This window comes from Leptosomus discolor, chromosome 5 (genome assembly GCF_034619465.1).
Source record: "Leptosomus discolor isolate bLepDis1 chromosome 5, bLepDis1.hap2, whole genome shotgun sequence".
Lineage (NCBI taxonomy): Eukaryota > Metazoa > Chordata > Aves > Leptosomiformes > Leptosomidae > Leptosomus > Leptosomus discolor.
In genome coordinates this window covers 78,601,147-78,626,363 of record NC_141395.1, presented here as the reverse complement: position 1 = coordinate 78,626,363, position 25,217 = coordinate 78,601,147, and the positions used below count along the sequence as shown (strand labels likewise).

The 25,217-nt window shown below is 43.0% G+C and overlaps 1 protein-coding gene across 1 annotated transcript; it reads right to left on the bottom strand.

Moving 5' to 3' along the window:
* Positions 1–4,386: 4,386 nt before the first annotated feature.
* Positions 4,387–24,566, bottom strand: HHLA1 (HHLA1 neighbor of OC90). Its single transcript, XM_086466044.1, has 16 exons — positions 24,456–24,566; positions 21,591–21,699; positions 20,103–20,162; positions 18,918–18,998; positions 18,356–18,439; positions 18,179–18,262; positions 16,727–16,810; positions 16,096–16,152; positions 15,901–15,987; positions 15,007–15,099; positions 13,749–13,946; positions 13,161–13,232; positions 12,893–12,968; positions 5,071–5,244; positions 4,650–4,732; positions 4,387–4,430 (listed from the first exon to the last, which is right to left on the bottom strand). Exons 1-16 carry the CDS (start codon positions 24,564–24,566, stop codon positions 4,387–4,389), a joined length of 1,497 nt encoding a protein of 498 aa, XP_086322170.1.
* Positions 24,567–25,217: the final 651 nt, after the last annotated feature.

Here is a 25,217-nt window from a genome sequence, read left to right as displayed (position 1 = left end):
GTTGGATGGAGAACAAATGGATTTCAACAAAGTCAGTACTAAGTTATTTATACCTGCTTGGATATGTACCTCACCCATGTGATCACTTCCTTTATCAAACCCACTTCAACATTATTAATTAATTCTTCCATGAGATTCCTTAGAGTCATTATGCCCACAGGGTATCTTAGTAATATAGCTCCAGCTGTGTAAAGGATCTATACTGAGAAGTCTGTTCTGCAGGTGCATCCACCATATAGTAACTTGCCCTAATACTCTTGGCTGTAATTAAGTAACAACCATCTCATTGTTATTAATCACTCACAAAATCTCTAGGGCAGGTGAATATGGCTTTAATAGCTTAGCAAGAGGTAGTGTTCAGTGATGAAAGATGAGTGAAAATTTATACCTTTAAGCACTGGCATTCCTCAGGGTGGAGAAGTCTGCTCTCGTCTATCCACAGTGGCTCTGATCCAAAGCTGCGTGAAATCCAGGGAAAGACTCAGTCGGCGAGCTTTGGGAAGGCTTCTCCTCATCAGGAAGGTGTGCTTTCTGCAGACATGCAGACACAGCTACCCTTCAAAGATGCCATCAATGAAGGCAAACTGTCCACTGAATTTTGTCATGGAGAAGTGAGAAGTCTGATAAATTGGGAATTGTAAAAATACTTACCTGAAGAGGAGGCTTGGCTCCTCCACGGCCCTGTGAACTACACTGTCTCCCATAAGATTCTCATAGAGGAGCTGTTGATACACAGGCTGGATGAGCCTCGTGAGGTGTGTTGAAAATTGGCTGAATGGCAGGGTCCAGAGGGTGGTGGTCAGCAGGACAAAGTCTAGGTGGAAGCCAAGGACTGGCAGTGTACACCAACCATCAGCACTGGGTCCAGTCAGCATCTTCTTTAATGATCCGGATGCTGGGGCAGAGGGTACCCTCAGCAAGTTTGCAGATGACACCAGTCTCAGAGGAGTGGCTGACGTGCCAGAGGGTCACGCTGCCATACAGAGAGACTGTGACAGGCTGGAGAAGTGGAACTTCATGACGTTCAACAAGTGTAAAGTCCTGCACCTGGGGTTGTACAGCTCGATGTACCAACACACGCTGGGCGCCTACCCGGTCGGAAAGAAGCTTGGCAGAAAAGGACCTGGGGTCCCGGAGAACACCAGGCTGAACTTTTGTAAGCAATGTGCCCTTGCAGCAAAGAAGGCTAAGGGTGTCCTGAGCTGCATTAGGCAAAGTATTCCCAGCAGCTCAAGGGAGTGGATCCTTCCCCTCTACTCGGCATTGGTGAGGCCAAACCTGGAGTGCTGTGTCCAGTGCTGGGCTCCTCAGTATAAGATAGACAAGGACAAGTTTGAGACAGTCCAAAGAAGGGCCACAAAGGCGAAGGGATGAGAGCATCTGTCATATGAGGAGGGCCCAAGAGAGCCGGGACTCTTCAACATAGAGAAGGCTCGGGGAAAAATCTCATCAATGCCTATAAATACCTGAAGGGAGAGTGCAAAGGGGAAACAGCCAGGCTCTTTTCAGTGGTGCCCAATGACAGGACCAGTGGCAACGGGTACAAACTTGAACACAAGAAGTTCCCTCTGAACGTCAGGAAACCCTTTTACTGTGAGGGTGACCAAGCACTGGCACAGGTTGCCCAGACAGATTGTGAAGTGTCCCTCCTGCTTTCTAACCATCTGTTTACCTTGTAGCCAGGGCTAAACTATAAAAGCTGCTCTATCACCCAACAACTCCTCACCAGCCAGGAAGGGGAATCAGAAAAAAAGAGGAGAGACCTGTGGATGGAAGCGAGAACAGATTTTAATGAGATAACATCAATAGCAATAGAGATACACGGACTTACACTCAGCCAAATGAATACCCAGTCATCACAATCAACCAAAGAGCAGTCCTCGGGAGCAGGGAGAAGCCAGGAGGAATCCCACGGGAGCACCTCTTCCCCAGCAAACCTTCCCCCTTCATAATGACCATGACATGATGGGATGGGCCACCCCTGTAGCTCACTCAGGTCAGCTGCCCTGGCTGACTCAAAACTGCCACCAGCCTGCCTGGCATGGCTGGGCTGGGATTCTACCCCAGCCAAACTAGAACACCTTCTCTGGAGATATTCCAAAGCCATCCAGGGCAACTAGCTCAAGGTGATCCTGCTTGGGCAGGGGCTTGGACCAGATGATCTCCAGAGGTCACTTCCAACCTCAATCATTCTGTGATTCTGTATCGATTTAATACTGACATGTGGCCAGGAAAAGGACAGGATCCAGTCACAACACTTCTGTGACCAGTCCTATCAAGGAACTTTACAAAAGACTGAAACGTGGCAGAAATGATGCCTTAATGATATGAAAATTCATTTTCATGTGAGTTTTTATGCCTCCAGTTGGAGTCTCCACGGATTGCCCAAAGTGCATTTTCACTGCCTTGACGAACATTTTCATTCTGACAAATCAGAGGAGGCTTGGCAGGGAATAATAATAAACGTGAGTCCTCTGAGATACTGATTTGCCCGTATGGACCCACCATTTCTGTACTTCTGCCAAACATGCACAGAGGCTTTGCTGGACTGAAAACCTTGGCCTATGGAAAAACATTTTTTGTTTTCAGGGAAGTCAATGTGTTCACTTTTTTCATGGAGCCTTGCTTTTTCATTCCTTCTCTTAGTCCGTCGTTTTTCCTCATTAATATCCATTATTCTCCTGGGAAAGCCAAACAGTAAGCCTTAAACAACTACGACAAGAAGGTTGTCATTCAAGACAAGTGCCATTAATCCTTTCTCAGCTCCTTTCACAAGACACCTATAACTATGTGATACCTTCCAGTTCTCTCCCCGTGTATGTGCTTGGGCTGGGCAGTAGCTCTCAGCCTTTTCCAAAACCTCAGAGTGGAGATGGCTGTGACTTGCCAGACATGGCTCAGGCACACCCTGTCGCCCTATAGACGAGTTAACCCTCTGCCCAAGGACTTGCATTCCTGTAGGAAAAACATAGAACAATTTCTTATCAACACGAAAGTGTCCTTTAGCATGGAGGTCAGCGTTACAACTCAGAGATGAGTAAATTAATTAAAACAATAATAAAACAATCTTTTCGTGTTGTCTTTTTATTCAAACCTAAAAACCCCCAGAAAGTCAAACTGATTTAATCATTGTTTTCTCCCCTTATGTTCTTGTTTTCATGTCCTTCTTCCTGATTTCTCAGAAAACTTAATGATAAAAATGTAAGAAACAATATAGATTTTTTTTTTTTAAACCCTGTCTTCAGGCTTTCAGATGTTTTTTTTGTGATCTAAAAGCAACAGTTGTACGAAAGCGTAATTCGCCCAGCTCTTCACAGCAGAACCGATCCTGCCTTGGGTGAGGAGAGGTGCTGCAGAGCAAGGTCTCTTCACAGCATCTCAGCACCTTGGCCATGTTAGTATTCCCGATTTGCACAGTCACTGTTATCAACATTCCTATCTCTTACACTGGCCTATCTTTCAATATCACCTGAAAGGGATTCTACTCCGATCTATCCTGCTCTTTGATGTGACAAAAATGCTATTTTTGCCATGCTATTGGGCACAACAGGGAGATGGGTTGGCTGGATCCCACCTCTCCCTAGGGGCAGCGTTCCTTACCGTGCCCTCTCTTTTTTGGCTTTATAGTACTTTGAACACGTGTTTCTTCAATGAAATATGAATGTGCACCAGCTGTAGTGCAAATGATCTTTTTTTGAAATATTAATGGCTTGATGATGTACTTTGGGTTGATAGGAGCATCGTATTGCTGCAGAGTAGTGAAATAGAGGATTGTGCAATTTGTTTGGTTATTCCTTCCTTATTTAGAACGGGCTTCTAGTTCACCAGAGGTGCATACAAGGAAGGAGATGAACCTTGGTGAGCTCTCACAAGCGTATCACAGAATGAGAGCACGAGAGCTGTGAACATTTCCTTGGTCGAGCTCTGCACTAGATGAGTTGCTGAAGTAACGGGAGATTCTTGATTTGGAATAATGGATAATCCGCATGCGTTCAACACCAGGAAAAGCCTTCTTGTCTTCAGTATTTCAGGTTGCTTTTATATTATGTTCTATTTGTTCATCTTGATTCCTTTATGTTAATTGTGATTAAAACTAGAATAAACTATTTGCATTCACTAGCCAACCATAAAAATATCCTTTATTAAACACCATTTTTAAAAGCCTTTCAACACTTTTATTGCAGATACATCACCTATATAAAATAAATCTGTCTTTTCACAATATTTTTACAGTGCCTTGGAGCAAGACACGTTGCTAGGTTAACATCTGGTTAATAGCTTGTCTTGTTACAAATGCTTGCAAATAACAGGTCGCATCCTGAGAAATGAAAACGACAACTAAAACTGCCACCAGTCTTCCAATTTGCAGTAAAACTCCTCAGTGCTCTAGACTGACGTACAGATGTTTTTAAGGCATTTTTGTTTTAATGCTGGAAGAACACAAGAAAACTGTTGTCAGAAGAGGTTTCACAAGGAAAATATCAAAACCACACACAAATATTAAGTAATCTTGGTTTTAATCCCTTAAAAAATCTTATCAGATAAATAGCTATCTGATGTAAGACAGCAAATACTCTCTGGATGTCTAAAACGTTTTATTATACCTTCATAATCAGGTATCTAAAGATAAAAAGAGAAAATATACTTACTGTGGGAGTAAGCAACTCTTTTGACTCTTTCACAAACATAACTTGCATTTTTCAAGAACCAAGAATAGTACTCAACACAGTACCTAAAAATGTAGTTAAAGTTAGGATAGTAGCTTGTTATCTTTCATAAGCACAGCTGTATGCATATCATACTGCTAATATTGAATATGGAAATAAAAAGCAAGATTCTGACCTCAACGATGTCATTAGATACTTGGAAAAACTCAGCTGAGCTTTACTCACTTAGTTTGAACACTGGAACCAGATCAGGTATTGATCAGTGCACTAGGGACCCACTTGAGTCTCAGCCAGTAGCCACTGACTCTCAAAAATAAGCTTTGGTGATTGAAAATCATCATTTGAAAAAAGCCTGATGGAGTATTTTAAGCAGAAAGAGAGAGAAACTAGTGGCAGGTTTTACCTCATGGCTTCTTTTCTGGAATATCTTCTCTGACCAACACAGAGACACAGCTGAAAAAACCTACACAGCTCCATCACACAGGGCTTGATCTTCTGCACTATAAGAGTGACAGGAGGCGAGGTCACACGGGACTCTTTGAGGATTGCCTGTGGACACCCTAGGAAAAAAAGACAGCTCTGAACTGGTTCGAATACTTGTCCCATTACATTTCTTGCAATGCCTCATCTGGGCTATGAGAAACATGCAGATTAATAAGCACATGCAGGTATCTCAAAATCAAACCTGAGTGAAGCAGATAATTGAAAAGAAAACAACACACAGCCTGGCAGTTCCTTGAGGGAAACAACAAATATTCTGTTCAATTTATTATTCTTTATCATTACTGGTTAGCTACTTAAAACAACATTGCTTTTATTTATCACAAATTTAAAGTAACAACTCTAAAAACCTGTTTTATTTATTGTTACCTGTTTAAGTGGAGGTTCAGTTGCTGCTGAAGCATCAGTTTTCAACAGTGCAGACCAGCAAGACAAAGAACAGCACTGTGCACTTATTATATTCGATATTTTCTGTATGCATACGCTACTTTAATGAAAAATTCACTTCCAGTTCCACATGCTTCCTTACACCCACGCCCTAAATCTGAGTCCTAGACTAAATATGACCAAGATAATAAACAGACTCTCACTGCTCTCTCTATCACTTTTTTTAGCCTCATTAACAACATAAACATGATTTATGCAGAGGGTATGGCTTTCTCTCTGTCCGTCTCTCCATCTGTCGGTTTTCTCCTTCTTGCTTCTAGTGACTTGAATAATCAGATAATTTCAGACCAATTTTTAAGGACGGGTAAAGCTCTTCTGGATGAAGAGTTTCCTACAGGTTTCGTGAAAACTAACAAGTAACTGAAGGAGAAAAGGTCAATTTTTGCCTGCACTGAGAGGAAGGTAGGTATAATTTCTCTATTTTAATATTCGTTTGCCAGGAGCCAGATGGTTAATCAGCGTTTTTTTTTCCTTCAAGTGACCACAGTTATATTATTTTAACTTAAGAAAAATGCAGAGAAATGGTGCACCTTGGGAGCGACTCCTTCTTCCTCTCTCTAGAGCCAACTAAAAGGAGTGTATCTAGTTTACTCTATTCATCGAATCTTCTGCAGTCAGTAGCAAGACATAAACATTTGCACACCAACGTTTCATCCAGCCAGCAAAGGCAGCTGTGCCAGGCTGCAGAAAAAGCAATACTACAGAACAAGTGATGGCAGCTTATAACAAAATCCTGAATTGCTGTGTGTTTTTTCAGTGTCAAATACACTCTCTCTTCAGACTCCTTTTCTGTTACAGAAAAGAGAAAAGACAAGGTGAAAATGGGGGAAATTGAGAAAAGGTAAGGCCAAGCTGATGCTGTTTTCAGTTTGTCAGGGCTTTCCTTCATCACATTAAGAGAAAAACCTAACATTGGCCATAATCATGTCTTATCCAAACCATTACCTGTCACACGCCACCTTGCACCTAAGTTAACAGTTGTGTTACAATGGGTCAGAATCAAAGGAGTTACTAGAAAAAAAAATACAACACGTGATAGGGGGGCATATAGAAAATATATTTTATAACCGAATATATGTTGAAAATATTAATAGGGAGCTACATAGAAAAAGCTAAAACTACTAAAACTTGCTTCCCACAACTAACATGCAGGCAAGTAAGCAATTAGTCACTAACCCCTGCAAATTGCTTGAGAAAGAAGCTGATAAGGGAAAGAGAAAAGACAGAAACAAGGACCTAATTCATGGCTCAAAGGCGTCAAAGGCGTCAAAGGCGGGAGGAGATAAGGGCTAAGGAGGGCTCGCTAACCTCCATCTCTAACCAAGAACAAAAAGGAGACAGCCAGATGTGCACACAAGGACAGACCAGGCTGAAACCGGTCTGGGACTGCAAGCTCAGCCAAATTAGAGATTCCAGGGGAGAGGTGAGGAGTATACAGCGAGGAAGACCTACAGCCTTCATCCCTGAAGACCCCTGCCCAGGACCACCAGGAGGAACTGCGCAAGCGCGCCGAGGCGGAGATTATGGAAATGAAGTGACCAGAAGGAACTGCCTTTTCGGGGGGACAGGTCATGAATATGTACAGGCGTTTTGAAATAGATGATGTTTTAACTGGATAAATCCTGGACAAGCGGCCACGGTGGGGATGCGCATTTGCGGCGGAGCGATCCCCCGCGCATCTGCGCGCAATAAACACACCTACTGTGTAACCTTTCGGGTTGTAAAGTCTTTTCCGCACGTCACACGATATTTACAATATGCTAAAAGGCTGGCCGGGCACGGCTAGAATGGGTGTGTAACTACCTCCCCTTTGCATATTGAATAACCGTGCTCTCAAGAGGACACTTTGGGTCACTGTAGCGAAGCTGCCTGCCCTGCAAGGCATCACACCTGACCCCGGGGAGCACATCGTGTTGTCCCTCCGTGCAGCAATCCTTCCAAAGGAATGTCTCCCCTACACCAGCACTCCCAAAAAGTAAGAAATATCCCTGCAAACACGACGCCGGGTGGGGCTCTGAAAAAGAGAACCAGGGACTAGGCTGTGAGAGGGCACGTTTGGCAAGATGTGGGTGTCCCCCTCACATGTAGCCCCTGGGGTGGAAGAGCCCGAATGCGCAGAGTGAAGGCAGCCGCCTTGTGATTGTCCACAGGCTTTTCCATTTGTGTAACTAGCAGCAGATTTGGCCACGTGTAGATAAAGTGCCTTACCTGCAGAGTATAATCCCCTTAGACAGTGTAATTGCATTTCCAGGTTCACATATCTCACATGCTTTATAGCTTTGGGCCATCTTACGTTATGCGATATGAGAGGTTACGGAGGTTAAATTTGGGCTAATGAAATTCTGTTGAAATAAGCTCGAGTTGCCTAGTGCTGATGAGAAGTTTAATACAAAATGGCATTCATGAGCAAGGGGGAAATAAAGGCACTGCCAACCTGAAAGAGATCGCTATGAAACTGTTTCTCTTCTGCCAGCACTCGCCTAAGGTAGCAGGAGTTATGGAGGAGTGAAGGGCAGACACTTGCAGCTCCCAAACTCACCGGCCCCTCTGAAAACTATTTGTGCGTCAAAGGCGCTACACAGATATCAGGTGTAATTAGTCAGGGATGTGCAAGAGGGAGTCCAATTTCTCTTCATCTTAGCAGCTTTGCACAAATGTCATGAGACTTTGTCCACTTAATAGAATTTGACGCACCTTGCTTTTTTTTTTTTTCCACTCAATGGCAAAAATGAACGGTTGCTTGCTTTAACGAGCATCCTTCACGATAACAACTGAACATCAGAGCATGCAACACTGAGGTTTTATATGTGGTCCATGAAAAGGGATGTTAGAGTTGCTCTGAATAATTAAAACTTGTTAAAGGCCACTCCAATGAATCTCATTCTCCACCAAAGTCAGTACTCCTGTCCTGCCTAAAAGGTGTTAAACGCTTTACTCAAGCTCCGTGTTTTGCCAGCAGAAATTCAGCTTTATCTAAATGCAAATTGAATGACTGCAATTTCAATTGGGTTTCACATATGTGGGAGAGTGAAGTCAAATAAAGAAGCTGAAAGCTAAACAAATTGCTTTGGGTTTCATTTTTGACAATAATTTAATTTTAAATTAATGCTCCATTTACATAATACTAAATTTACTTAATGTTGAAACTCTTTTTCAATGAATGTAGTATTTAATTTTATTTGGATTGGATTGTATATGCACGTAATATTGTTGAAATTAAAATTTTCAGTGTGGCATACTAACGTTTTATATCTCCTCTAATAAATTTTTACTGTGAAATGCATTTTTGTATTCAGTTCCTACACATATGGATTGAAATTCATACAAGAATTAAAAGCAGGAATCTATTTCAGAACTTCATTTTCTTAGAAATTTCTTTCCTAAGAAATCAAGTCAATCAAAAGAGGCCAGAAAATACAGGAACCAGAGCTCCCTGTGCCGAGCTTTGCTCTTGTCTGTTTGAAATCCCCACGTTACTGTCACAGGCAGGTAAGTGACCAATTTTTGCTGCAGTAAACAGACTTTTCCATTATTTACTCTATATCACATCTCTCTGACACCGAGATTAAACTTTGCTGCCAGTGAAAAGCAGTGTTATGGCTACTGTGAATAATTCAGACTTACAATATCCCTCCCTGCATGCTCTAATATGCACACTTGCATATTTTATCAGTTGGCATCCACTTTTGTGATTTAAGAAATGGCTTCTTAGAGTTATGGCTCAGTCTTCAGAGCATTGTGGATGCCCTTCATTACTTTGTGATCCCACTGTTCGATTTATTTCCCCAAACACATGATTGATACATGCAGGTAGTCAGCCTCTGTCATCGTGGTTTCTGATAGAGAGGCATTTAGTGACTCTCCATTCCCTCGTCTCATTGAAATCCCAGTTTCCCAGCCTTTTCAAAATGGGCTGGTTCCCAGTCCGAGGTTCTCTAAGATCTATAGTGTTGCCCACCAGACAGCAACAGGCACATGAACAAACTCTGGACTGTGCACACCACAAGTCCAGTCACACACTCCAGCAACTCCCAGTTGGTTGACTGTTATTTAATCCTCAAGTTGAACTCACCCAAAGCAAACAAGACATGCAGAGAACTTTGGTTTTATACAGAATTTTTGATGGATGAAAATTACCGTAGCATATTCCTCTGCTCCCAAGCAAGATAAGAAGACCTAGTTCATCTTAAATTCTTCTCTTCGCACCTTCAAGAGCGTCAAGAAATCAAACAATATTCATGTGATATGACATTGGCTGATTTTCTTCATGCAACCAGTGTATGTCATGGGGGTAAAATAAGGACTCTGGTATTTTGATGTCTTTAAGCAGAAATAAAAAGAAAGAAAGATCAAAAAAGGATATTTTGCTTCCTGTCTCTACGGTTCAAAAAGCCTCTTACATCAAGAACTGCTCCCTGGCTAAGCACCAGTGTGTCTTCTCCTTGGAAAGATGTCTCAGCGGGTAGGTTTTTTTACTGCCGTGCTCTCAGGCCTCCCAGGCAATAGCTTCCTCACCCTCTCCCCTGACACTGCCTTTCTGCAGGCCTCGTGTTTGTATAATTGGTTGATTCTGCTGTCAAACTTTGTTTTCATGGTCAGCATTTTTAACTCCGATAACTTTATTTACTTCTGAAAATGGATGCCCCAACGAGTCGTATGCTCTCAAATGCTTTCTTTTCTAATAGTATAACCAAAACAAAATGTGAAAAAAAAAAAAAAAAAAGAAAAGAAGAAAGAAGACAAGCAACCCAACTTATGTTGATAAACTCAGCCAATCAGAACAGGACCAGGAACCGTGAAAAACCTGGTCACAAACAGCAAAAGCTATAAAAAGTAACAGCACAGGATCGTGGTCTTGGATTGCTGCAATAGGCGACAACAGCAAATCAAGGGAAAAAGCAAATGACATCTACTATGTGATTATTCCCAGTAACAGAAAAATTGAAGATTTGTGGAAGAACATTTCTCTCTGACTCAAATATATTTACACACAGCCCCCAAAAAAACGCTTTACACACAAGTAAAGTCGTGTTGGAATTCAGCAATGAGCCAAGAGAAGCCACTATCCAAAATATCATTAGAAATGGTGAGATTAGCAGGGAATCCAGGCCAGAACTTGGATTTTAAGCCAAAATGAAGACCTGAGGGTTGCCTGTATGGAGCCGGGGAGCTAGCTGCATCCCTGATGCTCTGGGTCAGCTCCACTAGCAGAGAAGGACTGCAAAGCTGCGGAGTTTCCCTTTGTGCAAAAATCTGCTGGTGATGCTCAGTTTTTCACTTTGCCTCTCCTTTTTTTGACAGGCTAACTATCAGCAGCAGTTTTCTCAGTCAGATTTATTAGGAATCCATAGCAAAGACCCACAATTTCCTTTGACAATACCAGGATGGTGCAGTTTATTTTTCCATGTTTCCCACTAATCCATCACAAACCATATAATCAACATTTCTCTTTGCTTTCCTCGCCTACCATCCTTCAGAATTTGCAGGCTGTTATTTGCTCATATTATCAATTTTTTTTCAATTGTATTTTCTAGATATCCAAACAGACCTTTGAAAACATATTGTTTGACTGGCATTTTAGTTCTTTAGACTCCTCTGGTTTTATCTAGAGTATCAAGTCCAAATGATACTGAAGAACCCTGCAATTCAGCCCAACACATTCTCTTTGCAATACCCAGCATCTGTGCTTCTCTTAGAGAGTCAGCACACGGAAACACAAAAAGTTGAGGGACGAATTTCCAAAACTCCCTCTGCAAGTCCTTACCACCCGTCAAAACTCATGTTCCCACTCATTTGGGATAGCAGCAGAGGCAACTTCAACAGGGGGACCAAGAACAGCCTCTTCCCAGAGCATCCCATGAGCTCATAGCTCCACCACAGCTCTAAGCAGCCGAACTGGCTGGACATAGCCATAATGCCAAGAAACCTTGGAACTGAGCCACCTGCTTATTCTGGAAAAGTGAGGACCATTTTTTCCCTTTCTAGTCTTGAGCTGAGCACAGGCATTGCCCCAGCATCATGCACTGCAGGAGTTTTCACACTGACCTCAGGGGTAGCTACCAACTTTCTCTTCCTAAAAACATCATGCTGCACCAAACAGTGGACAATCACAGTGCCCGTCTGGAATACAGGCACGTAGATTTTTATCTGGATCCCAGGACAGGATTTTCCCTCTAGTATGAAATCGTAGTAACACTGATGTGCTTTCCATATTAGTCTCAGTGCTGGAACATATACATCAACCCATCCCTCAAATTGACTTCCTTAACTATCAGGCTAATGGGGAGCGTATAAGCAGGAACTGTGACATCCATGCAACCTCAGCTGTGCCTCACCCACTGCTCAGCTGGCCAAGTGGCTTGGTTTCCAGTGTGACTGCTGGGAGCAAGAACACCAGACTGAGAGTGGAAGGACCCCAAGGGTACTAAAGATGTCTACAGGATGGGGGGTGTTTTACCTAGTTTTGGGTGTAATTGCCAGGTGATGCTGGTACCTAGGGCTGAAACTAGTCATCTTCAGTCCCCAAGACTGGGATGGGTGGTTGAGATTTATTCCTGTCGTACTCCTGAGCTCTGCTCCTACTTTGCAAATTAGGGTGTAGGTAGCCTGAACTCAGACACACACACACACGCTCAGCATCCGAACTAGGTGCTGGGCTCTCCCAGAGTTCAGATTCCCCTCCTGGCACTGAATCAGGTCCAGTTTTTCAAATCATGTAATCCCGAAATACCTATCTGTAAATATGATTTTGTTGACAACATGAGTATACGACACTTTTAAATGGAATGGCACATCATCTTATATTAACTCTTAATTTCTAACTCTTTTGGTGCTTGAAAGGAAGAACTGAACTTTCCTGGAAATATAGCTGATAATGATCCTTCTCCAGCTGAAGAAGAAATTTGCTGTATGGTAAATTCAGGGCAATTCTGGAGATTTCATGTGGCATGGATTGAATTAATAATTTTATTTGTACCAATAGGGAGATTTAAAGCATGATTTTGGAATGAATGAATTTTAAGATTCTCCAATAACCAATCCATGTTAAAATTGACACATATGTTAATTCTATCACCACAGTATAATTTCTGTTTTGAATGTGTGACTGTGTACGATTCACAAACAAATACGGAAGCATTCCCTTAGAAATGGTGTGTATTTTGCTTACACAATATATCGCGCAAGTTAAACACGTATGTTGTTTGTGTGTGGCAAAATTTGCATACTGATACATTTTCAAACGTGTTACTATTTTTTGCTGCATGAGGTGCAGCTACTTACTGGTAGCTGAGTAAAGTTTCAGTGTCACACCGGGCCTGTAGGGCGGCGTAGACAGTACTGAGGAAGGCAAATCTGAAGGAGGGAGAAGAATATAACTTGCCTTGACATCTTTAAAAAAACAAAAAAAGGAAGGTCAGTCGAAAGAATAACAGGAAAGGAAAAAAAACCCCTGAATTCACAGGCCAGCTATTTATATATATGTTATTTTCTATTTCATAACTGTGCCAACCGACACACTTTGTTATTATTCCCGATCAGTCTCACCTTCCTCTGTTTGCATCAGTTTGATGGTTTCTTGAGGAGACACTGTCTGCATCCACAATGCATACATGTCAGCTATGGGAACAGAAAGGCATATGCTTCACGTCATTCAGGGTATTTGTTATTTATCTGTCTACTGAGAAGAATTGCGATGTGTGAGACAGCTCAGCAGCCAGAGTCTCTCACCCAGTACTTCCAGTAGCACATAAAAATGCCAAGATGAAAGGGGAAGGCCAAAAGCTGTCCTTTGCTAGGTCTTGAAAAGGCCGTGGGCTAGAAGAAGGTAGGATTTAAAGAAGGTATGTTTAGTGGAGAATAAGAGAAGCAGATCTCTATTGCTTTTCCACCAAATTTGAAGCAAAATGTGAAGGAAGACCTGGGTGGCGGAAGCGTCCATGAGGAGCAAGACTTAGTCTTTTCCCAAAGGATAAGAAACTACACGATGGATCCCATAACTGATTTTAGCACTTCTATAATGAAGAAATCAACTCACTAGTGACCCAGAGGGGCTGTCCCTGAAGGGCCTCCCAACCTCCATCTCAGAGGTGTGGTTTCAGCTTTTGGCCAAACCCCACCGCTAGCCGTACTCACCGGGGCTGGGCTGAAGGGCTGACGATGGGGCCGAGCTCCCCCCAGCAGTCAGAGGGGGTCTGGCCGTGCCTCGCGGTCTGGAAGCATCCACATGCAGCGATGGAAACCCCGATCCTTTCACTCCAACCGTCTTTGGCCATGGTGGGAACCTCGTGGTGGGGATTTCCTCCCCTTTCTGGGCAAGAGGGATCCTGGTAGCTGGACAAGGAGGAGAGAGGGCACCAGCAACACGCTGTGGATGCTGGTGCCCCACGGCAGCAACGAGCATAACACACTGGGGAACAATAATATCTAACACACTGAAAACCCCGTCTGCTTCCCCTGGCAGGTGAGTGGCCACATCCCCATTTCATTTTAAATACGGCAACATGGGGAGTGTCAATAATGTTTAAAATCTTAACTGAGAACATTTTAATGTGCAAGTTTTCATAAAGAAAAAAAAAGAAACAGAAACATTCGTGTAAAGTGGTGGCACTGTTTTTTTCTTCACATAAATTATATTTTATTTCCTAAACTGCCTCACTACAGAGGAAAGAGATGAAAACTTTTGTCCAAGTGAAGGGGAACGGGCAGGTACTGGAGGGCAGACACTGGAATTTGAGAACTGCTGACATTTTGTGACACTTGGGGCTAGAAGAGATAATAAAGGTTGGTATGCGGTTAAGCAAATCAAAAGAGCTGCTAAAAAGACAGCAGACTGACTAGGGAAAATGTAGAAATTTTGTTGTAGAGACGTAGCTGCAGTGACAAGGAGGTACAAAGTCAGGGTCTGAATTTCTCTTGGCTCCTACCACATGCCAGCAAGTGTGAAGCCTTGCTTTTTGGCTTTCAAAATGAGGCAGACTAGCACTTTTCTATCTTGTAGCCCTGTGGCAAAGCTAAATGCACTGAAGTTTATGAAATGTTCCAGTACTTACAGCCGAATGTCATCTAAAGTCAAAGATAGAGAACAATACAGAAAAAAAATGACAATAAAACAGGAGGGGAAATAGTTAATCTTTTCTTTCTTTTTTTTTTTGGTTTAAAACCAGCAACCGTATTTTCATTACTTCTCTGCCTCTTTAGAAAACTTCTTTTTTTTTTTTTACAATAGTTTTTCTGTCATCCAGCTGTTCAATGCATTACTGACCTAATCTTCTGCTGTTTCAGGCAAATTTTTATCTTACTCTGTATTTGTAATTCAGCATCCCAGGGCTATGCAGCAAACACGACATTCATCAAGGAGAATGTAAATTTAGGTCTGACAATATTTGCTCACTTTTAAATGTCCACACATGTTCTGCTGATGGATCCACTGTTTTGTTTGGGTCTTCCTGTAATTTCACAAAACTTGAAAAAATCGAATCTAGGTCTTTGAGGTACGAGAAGATAAGGTTAGGACATTCACCACCCTTCACGTATTGTGTGACAAAAGGAAAGAAATCAGGGTCTGGTACAATAGAAACAGCTGTTGTCTTTTTAATCAAAGTCATTTTTGGCAAAGCATCTTTGATTTTATTAATTTTTTTTTTCTTTTTAACAGGAGAGAAGCATCCTACAGCTACAGCATTCAGCACGGGTAAACTTGCCACCAATTTCACCGATTTCTGCCTGTTTTAACCAAGCAGTGAAAGTGAGAAGTAGTCATGGGCAGCAACGAGAGGTGACCATGGGAAGCGCAGCTCAACCAGGCAAAGCAGTTTTGGGTGGAGGAGTCACGCAGCTCACTGGCTGAACACATCCAACTCCTTTCTGAAGGTAACTCGGGTAACGGTAGGAGGTAATTTGTGCTGAGAGCTCAGGAAGGTACCCATTGAGATTAAGAGCATCAGGGAGCCTCCCTAGTCCAGTGCTGAATTCTGTAAAAGCTCTCATCCCAGGAGGCTTTGCTCGATCCTCCGGTAGAAGACCTTGGAGCTAATAATATAAAAGTTTGTATTTTTTACTTATATTTATGATATAAATACAGTATTATACTTCTAAGAATATAAAATAATATTCCATATTGAATGATAAAATATATAATCATATATAGATATAATTCATAATAAAATATAAAATAATATTTAGAAATATTTCTGCATTATGAAGATGGCATATTCATTGCAAGCACTACCTGGACTTTGTTTTCATTGTTGTTGCTGCTCCCTTTTATTCCCCAGGATGTACTTACCCAGGTCAGAAGACGTGTTACTGGAAAATGTGTAATTAATAACAGGAGATTTCTCCAGCATTTCCCAAAAGTCAGACAGATTTCTCCCTGAAAATAGAAATGCTTACAAATATGAAGAAAGGCTTGTTTCTAGTGTAAGTTATCACTGAGAATAAATAGGGCAATATTTTGGAGTGGACTGGTTTTAACTTTTACCTGTCTGCCCTGTCATCACGCAGATATAGATACAATCTGAATCATTGCTCTGACGTACTGAAAGGCAAAAAAAAATATAAACCAGATCACTGTTACCAGTTTTCATTATGTGACATTATCTTAAACAGTTGAAAACACAAAACACAGAATGGTATGTGGCTCCTGCAGCTGGCCAAATATTTTCTTTCTGACCTAATTTTTGACAAAAAAACACCAACCAGCATCAAATCCAAATGCTAATATTTCTGGAGGAAACGTTTCTATCTAATTCAAATTCTAAACTACAAGTATATTAACATGGAAAAAAAAATCTGCAGATAATATAGCCCATAATTACTCTTTGGGAATAATAATTCCCCAAAATACCAGTATTTAATAGTAATTCACCAAACTTTCAAACAAAACATAGCTGCTCATAGAAACATGTATGTCTCTATATTATATATATACCAAATACACATGTATCTTGTTCCTCTAAGGAGACTTTGTCTACAGCTGTAGTCCATACTTTGCAAGAAAAATGCTGCTGAGTAAGAGCACTAGGCTTTTACACACCTTTCTATGCTTGTTTCCACGCCAAGAGTAAATCAGACAAAGAAGACACTGATAAACGTTAAAAGGAAATGCAAACCTGAGAGAATAGAAGTGGATTTGAAAATTTCTGTGAGATAACTGGTGGAGTTTCCAATAATATCAACAAGTAAAGCTGTAAAATCTAGACAACAAAACAGAGAAATTTTGTGATTGAAAACACATATTCTATCATCTATGCTAACTCAAAGCATCACTTTAATATGTGATCATATTTTGGATATATGCTTGTACATGACAATGTTTAAAATGTTCTAAAGTTCAAAATGTTTCTGGTGTACGGCAGCGGACTTAGGAAGCCACTGGAATACTCTGCAGAAGTACATTTCAAAGACGCTATCCAAAATAACGCCAATGTGCCTAAAAGTAAACCTAAATGGAACTTATCTGTTCAAGAGAACAATTTAAACTGATGCTCTTCTTAGTCTGCTTAAATGTAGAAAGAAATCCAAAGCCTGTAGGCACTGCCTGAAGTAACTGTCTATCTGCCATGTAGAACCTTCCAGGAGGCATCTCATTGTCTCCTCTGAGGTCTGCTTCAGTCACTGTCAGCTCAAAAAATGGCTAGTGGTGGTGTGGGGTATGACTTTTTCATACCAGGTTCTAGCAGTAACAGGTCAACGTTTTCACTTAGGGAGTGACAGACATGAGCCCGGTGTTGGGGCCTGAGTTTTTCCTACTTGGGAGGGTGCTCTAATCACCAAGATATTCTGGATTTGGGGCAGAAAGATTGAAGTTTCTCCATTATCCTCCAAGACGAGTCATTATGCAATAAGGCTTGTGAGATGTGTGGGTCCAGAAAAAGCCATGGAAGCCATTGTGGTTCATGCGTGTGGTCGTCACACGCAGCTTAGAGGGTATGGGTGCTGGTTCCTAGCTGCTGAGCTTAATCTTGCTATCTTACATTAATCAACCATAGAATCCAAGTGCTCAGCTTGATCCTGGAATGTTAAATACTGTGAGATCAGGGATGTGAATGAGGATTGGAGGTGAAGGATTTGCCCATTAGCATTTCACATTCCATTAAACAGCTCTACGAAGATGTTAATCCTTGCTTTTCACTCCTGTTGGGCTCATTGAAGTTGTTGGAGTCTCTTGGTGCAGAGAAGCCCTTGACCATCTCCTGTGGGTTACGTCAGGACAGCAAAAGTGGCTAAAGTAATGTATCATACACTTCTGGGATGTTCTCCTGTGCTGCTCTTTGTGTTCTGAGGAGGAGAGGAAGGTCTTTCTGCCAGGTAAACCACGCCTGCCACTTGACTGATGGCCCCATCCCAGACTGGCTGGCTGGGTGCAGCCACCTGAGACTGAGTTCCCTGAGTCTCCCCCAAGGTTCAGAGCAGCCACTCGTCACGAGCTGTGGTTGTTGACCTCAGTACGGCGATGCTGCTGGTAGGGATGAAGTCTGTAGGATTCAGACTACAGCTCTCAGCTCCAAAAGAAATAATTCAGCTTAAGCACATGCAATTGCCAACCTCTCTTGCGTACCCACCTGCCAAGTCATTTGTCACGTTGTTCAAACAGTAGCAGTAATGCATAGGGAACTGGCCAGGGTCAACATTTTTCACGTTAGAAACTGTTGGGAGAGACAGAGGAAATTCAGTATCTCGATGCACAGGCTGTGTGAGGGAAAACGCTCCCGTGTGGAGCAAAGCACCGAGGCACTCACTGTTGTAAACGGTGACTGACACTTTGTGGAAGGCAAATGAGCTGTAAGACGTGACACTCAGCAAAGAGAAGAGTTTTCTGGTACCTGCCGAAACACATGCCCATGCTATTAGCAGTTGGAACAAATTATGAGAAACAGCGTGTTTTGACTCTGCTCATTTAATTTCTAAAAGACTCCTGGGGTGCTGATACTATACAGCTGCCTGAGACTCAATTCTTCCTCTTTTCCACTGAGGGAAGTTTCATTTGCATTACTTCTTTTTTTTTTTAATTTTTTTTTTCTTTTTTTATTCAAACCTACACTGGATCATGAAGTGCTTTCTTTCTCAAGGCATCCCATAAGCAATTATCTTGTGTCTCTATATACACACAGACTAATTTCTAAATTCTTTGGGGCAGGCAGCTATCTGCGTTATAAACACGCAAAGGTAACAGGCTCTTAGAATCAGTTCTGGAGGCAGGCAGCACGCATTTTTGGCTTCTCCTGCTACCGCCGTTAGCCCTTTATCTCACTGACCGCCGAGCTGACAGCCTGCATGACCTGCCCGGCCTTGTCCCATTACCTCTGAGCGTTGTGTTCAGCATATCGTTCACCAGCTCTGTCAGGTTAATAGCAGCCAGATCCACGGACTTCGCAGGCAGCTCTGGAAAAGAAGGGAGCTCTGAGCAGCTGGCTGCATGAGGCCGTTAATCCCCTGCTTATATACTGCAAAAATCTTCCAGCATGGGAAAATCAAAATGAGCAAATTATGTGTTGGGGTGCACTGAAAAACCTGTGGTGAGAAAATAAAGATGCCAGGAGTGCAGAAGGGAGTCTGGAAAAGAGGAAGATTGAGTGGGGAATGCAATGGTAGGGCAAAATTCAGGTCGGGCTCTAGGTCCCCTGTTCCCTTGAGCGTGCCCTTGCCTGCCAGGGAGCCGAGCCCGCCCTGGCGTATTGGTGCCCCCTCCTGCTGAGCAGTGGGTATTTACTGCCAAAAGAGCAGCAGATCTCTCTCTGCAGATCACAAAAGGAGGAGAAAGTGCCTAGGAAATGTTCCCCTGCACAGAACTGGGATGAAAATACAATTTTAATTGTTTCCATCTCCCTTGATGGCTATACTGCTACGACAGAGAACAAATTGACTATAACTGAATGACACCGTTTATTTTAACATGTTTTCTTTGTGTTGACGTTGATTATTTGTTTTTCCCAAGTAAAAATTTCTGAGGATGTTCTTTTGCTTTCCTCCCACAAAGTCATGTAGAAGCAGAGCAGTCTGTTATCCCTGTGTGAGCGAGGAGGAAGGTCTGTGTGTGCCTGACAGAGACAGAAAAAGCAGAGCAGGACAGAAAAAGAAGCACAGAAAACCGAGATGAGAACAAAATCGAATTTGGAGATAAATACAATTTTCCAGCGACATTATTTTTAACCAATCCAAAACCAAGCTGCACCCAGGGCTGGAAGCAGACCTTGTCCTGTCTGTTTGTAGTGTAGAAGAGAGGAAAGGGAAAGCAAAAGGGAATTAAGAGCTAGGAAGGAGAGGAAGGAAAAAGAGAAAGCATTTTAGATTTCTGGAAGGACAGAGGTTAAACTGGCCAGGGACCTGGGTAAGCCCTGAGTTGGCTGAGGAGCCCTTGCAGTGGTGGGTCGGGGCTCACAGGCTCTGCAGGAGAAGGGGCATCCACTGACACCTCCATGCCCTGCACAATACCTCCCACTCCCATTAACACCCACACACTCAGCCTCCACGTATGTTGCTTGTTACCTGCGGTAGCCAGCACTGCCACTTGCTTCTCTTTCCTATTTTCTCTCCTTATGCATGAAGCTGTGAAGTGAAGAAAGAGACTGAGAAGCAGTTTTCCCTGTTGAAATACCAAGCAACTCTCTGTTGAACTCTCCGCCTGGGTTACTTTGCTGCTCTCATTCATTATACCTCAGAAACTGATGGACACCAGCACTGCAAAGCAGGCCACTGAGTATCCACAGCAGCAGCTCACCAAGCGACTAAGAATAAGGATATCCTAAAGGGCTTGCCAGGCCCTCTAGCTGCCAGCTAAAGAAAGAAAACAGATCAAGTATCTGAGCTTGCCCCTTAACTCAAGAATCAAAAGAAAAAAAAAATAGTAGCAAACTGTCACAGAGATCTACACCAGGCTTGCACACAACATTGGCTGCAAGGTCCATAGTGTAACGAGGCCAAATCTAAGCCAGTCTTCGCAGACTATGGGCACGTTTGTTATTCAGAGCAGACATTCAGTTGAGCACTGCTCTCACAAGCTGTGTCGCAGGAGGAACGAACTGGAGCTGGGCTCAGGAGATTGGACTCACTTCCTGGGAATCTCTCAGTGACCGACAAGGACAAGGTTCAGAGCAGTGATTTAGACACCGCAGGGCAAGTTGAAGTGCGGGAGTTTGGTGCTTAGGTTCCTTAGCCCATCAGTGGAGAGCTGAGTGCCTCCAAAGAGTAATCCAGAAGGGTCCCCAAATGAGCCAGTTCTGGCAAATGCTAAATGCCCATGTCCCTCTGAAGCTTCAGCTTCTCGGTCCACCCAAGCTCCCCACAGAGAGCTCCTCTCCTGGGAGCTGGTGGTGAGGCAGGCTCACCTCAGTGGTGGTGATGCACCGCTCTGCATTAAAACCTAACGGGCAGAGCTCTCACCAGGGAGTAGGAAACCTGGGTTCAGCTTTCTCTTCGATCAGATGAAGTCTGTAGGACCAGAAGCAGCAGAAGAAAGAGGAGATGTGTCTGGCTGTTCGTACCTAAATTAACGAAACCTGTGTGCTGGTTCTTATTTGTACAAAAATCTATGCCTTGTACAGAAGACAATCCCTGGGTACATTTCTCCTTCTCCTTCTCTGTTTATATACATACAAAGGAAAAACACCCTACAGACAGTCCATGGTACAATGCCTGAAAATCATGACTCCTCATACAGTGCTAGTCACCTGTATTAACAACTCTCGCTTACTAGGAGCTAAATTTGGACTGACAATCTGGTTGGTAGGAGCTCTTCTAACCCTTCGTTCTCTTTCCACATAAATCTTTCTGCTCCAGATTCATGGCATGGTGACCTTTGCCATCATCTGGTCTGCCCTGTTGCATGGCACCAGTCCTGGAGCTCCAGCCCATCAGCCTTGCCTACGCAAGGTGAAAGAGCCAAGCCTGCCACGGATGTGGGAATGGGGCTATGGGAGCAACTGGGAAAGAAACACCTGGGTTATTCCCTGGGGAGCACCAGACCATCGTCCTTACCTGTGCTGAAAACCAGAAAGAGACACAGAAATCCCAGGCTCATCTTTGCTGCCACATGCCAGCAGAACCACTGCATTATGGACTCTGGCTTCCAACAGGTTTGGCTGCTCTAGGAGAAAGAAATACTATTTTGGTGGTGTTAAAGTTTGGGGCATTGTACGATTTTGTCCCACCCTTGTACCAGAATGATGTGACCATGAGAAAAATATTAGCTTTCTAGGATGTAGAGAAAAGATTGGAGGCATAAATGGCAAAGAATCAGAAATCACACAATCGGTATTTTCTGTGTATGTGTGGGTGTCATGAGCTTAGTTTTTAAGTCTTGATTTTTGAGTCCTACGTAACCGATGCCTGCACCCTTTCTGTTGAGATGAGATAAAATTGACTTGTGTTTGATTTCAGACCAGATATCAGCTGAGCTCCTTTCCTGCAGAAATGTTGACTGCCCAGTCATCCTTAGTCATGTATTTCTATAGTTAATTATTGTCACCAAGCTGTGTCCTGTGCTGCCTTGCCTAGTTGCTTGGGAGGCATGAATGGTTCTCTGCCTTTCAGCCAACGACCTTTCCAGGTTTCAAAGATTTAATTAGAGGTGGTTAGAAAAAAAGAAGGAAAGTCCTTGCTTCTTTGCATATTCCCCCCCTGGTTTTGTCATATTGGGACACGCCAAATAGATCCGTAGTTGTCAGAAAATGAAGGAGTGTATAAAAGTTCGCAAAAAACCCTCCAAAATTCTTTTTTCATATCCTCTTAGAGCAGCTAATCTTGCAAGTATGCAGCAAACCATTATCTTGAAGATAATACTGTTTGATTAACAAACTATTATAATCATGTTTAAAATCTTTCTCATATTTAATTCACTAGAGTCTTAACACATACTGAAAATAGCTGATGGGTACTTAGCAGTTCTAAAGAGATTCTTGCTTGGGATGATGAAATGATACCAAGCATTTCTGCTTGAAATGCCTGTGTTTGCTCATCTGATGAGTCAAAACCATTTGGGTGCCAGCTCTGCTAATTCAAACAAAGCTCTGAAAAGTTTTTTAGGTAGTTCACCCTATCTATTCAGTCCACCTGCCTAATCCTTTTTACTCAGCCCCAAACCTATACTCATCCATGATTCCTGCACAGCATGTGCAGAAGAGTGAGGCTGAGGCAGAGAGAAAACCATGGCCAAATCTCACTTCCCAGACTTCATACTCCTTCATCTTTCTGAGCTGGACTAATTATGTATGGGCAGAGTCCAATGTCCTGTGGACCAGCCTAGCATCAAGAATCCTAAGCTTGGCTCTTCTTGCAAAAATATTTGGGATCTGGCCAAAAAAAACAGACTACAGACCGTGAAAGTATTGCTGGCATGAGAATCACAGGGCCTGAAACCCCACCAAAGCTACCCTTGCTTCCACTGTCTGGTATTTTGAAGCTTACTGGGACTTGTAACAGCTTTTTCTATGGACCTGTGGACTCTGTAGTTAGGGGAGACCGTGGTACAGTAGCTCAAGCCTGCTAACACACTGATGTGATGGAAGCAGTGGTGAAACAGTCTGCACTGAGGTAGGCGTAAGACTAATTCACACTTACAGATTCTGCTGAATGTTATTTTTGTTTTTCCCCTCTTTGGTTTGACTGTATGAAATGGAGAGGAGTTACTGAAAGATACTCCTCAGTGGTGCTGAATTTGAAGAGCTGGTGCTTTGCAAAAGTGTGGGGAGGTAGCTGTTGGGGAGAGCAGGCTCTGGGGTCAGCTGGGGTTGTGGGATGGAGAATTGGGTGATCAAGTCAAGGGGACGTTTGTGGCTATCTATGTTTTTGAGCAGGATGGCTATAGTGGCTGGTGCACCTAGTCAATTAAGTTTCCTTTTAAGAGGGAATTGTTGGGTTGTGTGTTTGACAGAGGTCAGCAGTGGGGTGATTTGCGTATTTAATGGAACTTCATGAACTTTTATCCTTGTACTATGAGAAGTGACTGTCTCCTTAGCTCTGGAAGATCTATGTTATAAAGAATCATGCTTCATGATGACAGTTCAGTGTTTATGGGCCACCAATCTCCCCCTGAGCAAGTTCCTCATGACCAGTTCCCCGCACACAGAGTGTGATCAGGCTGCACGCCAGTGCTGTCTCGGTGTACGCCATCCCAAGGGAAACTACCCTAAGGCATGGCCAAAAGCAGCGCTGCCACCATACTGTCCCTGCAGCGTAAGGCTGGTCTTGACTCGAGGGTCTCTGCTGCCCAGATGGGCAAAAGAGCCCAAACCTCCGCCCTTCATGAGGATTTTGACTGTGGGGCAAGCGAGAGACTAAGACCTAGGAGGCGGGAGGAGAGGACATCCTCTGCCCCTACACATTGGTGGTCAGTCCTCATGCCAGAGTGGGGAGACCTGATTTCCAGCACACGCTTTGAGGAACACGGGCTCTCCTGGGTCACCAGTGAACACGCTTGGGCTAACACAGGAATCCTTGGTGAGGGTATTTCACAGACTGAGGTGCAAGCACAGCTGTTCTACAAGGGTTCCCAAGTAGAAGGGTTGATAGACTGTAGACAGTTTCCTGTCAGGGATCTGACTTCATTACTGACTTCTTTAAATTGGCCCAGAGCTGTTCATGGTGGCAGGATGGGGAAAATCATCTGACAGGACTTGGTTCAGCAGCCTAGGACAGGGACCAGAGAGACAGCATGTTCCCAAGAGGCAGAGAAGAGGCAAGTAAGCTGTCACATGAAGGAACTGTCCTACCACAGCACCTTAGGGGAGACAGAGAGAATTTTAAAAAGCAGCTGTAAAAGCAGAAACAAAATTGAAAGAGAGTGAGATTAAAAGTCGTTATTGGAAGCATCCCATGCACATTGAGAGATGCGTTCTCGCTCACCTGAATTCGCAGCTCCCTGCTGTCCGCCCTGCTGAGCTGCTCCTCCAGGCTCACACACACAGTTTTCTCCGCACACGACACTGATTTGCAGCAGGAATTCAGCGCAGGCATTAGCACGGCCGTAACACCCGCATTTAACTGAGGTGCGATTACACATTACAGACTCAATCATGCAAAATATCTAACGATTGAGACCACACACAAACATAACCTGGAAGGACGGATCATAATAAGCCAAATACTGTTCTCTTTGTAGCAAAGAAATATTCAATAATATTGGTATAAAATAAATGGAAAATCCTCCATTCATGGGAGGGCTGAATGCCAGATTTAGCACCGTGGTGTCCTCTGGCCAGTACAAGGTGCTTAAAAAGAAATTGCAGAGAAATCTCAATACTAAGAACACCACTCTAGAAAGCACTGCCCTTACTCCTCAATTGGTACAGACTGATTTCAATTCGAAGAATTAGGGCTTAGCTGCTTTCCAAAATCTTTTCCCAGCATTAAGATTAGGAACATTTTTCCAATTAAATTTCAAAGACATCTGTGACAAATATTCCTGGAACTGCTGCCTGAAATATCCTGTCTCTCATCAATGTGGATATTAGTAATCCTAACTCTTATGATACCCATCATGTTTGCATTACTCTGGTTATCCGATATCTAATTTTTATCTATCGGGGACAATTTTTTATTACTTTGTAACTGTATCTCTTTTGTTTCCCAGCATAAGTAACCCTACTGTGATGACTAAAATGCATG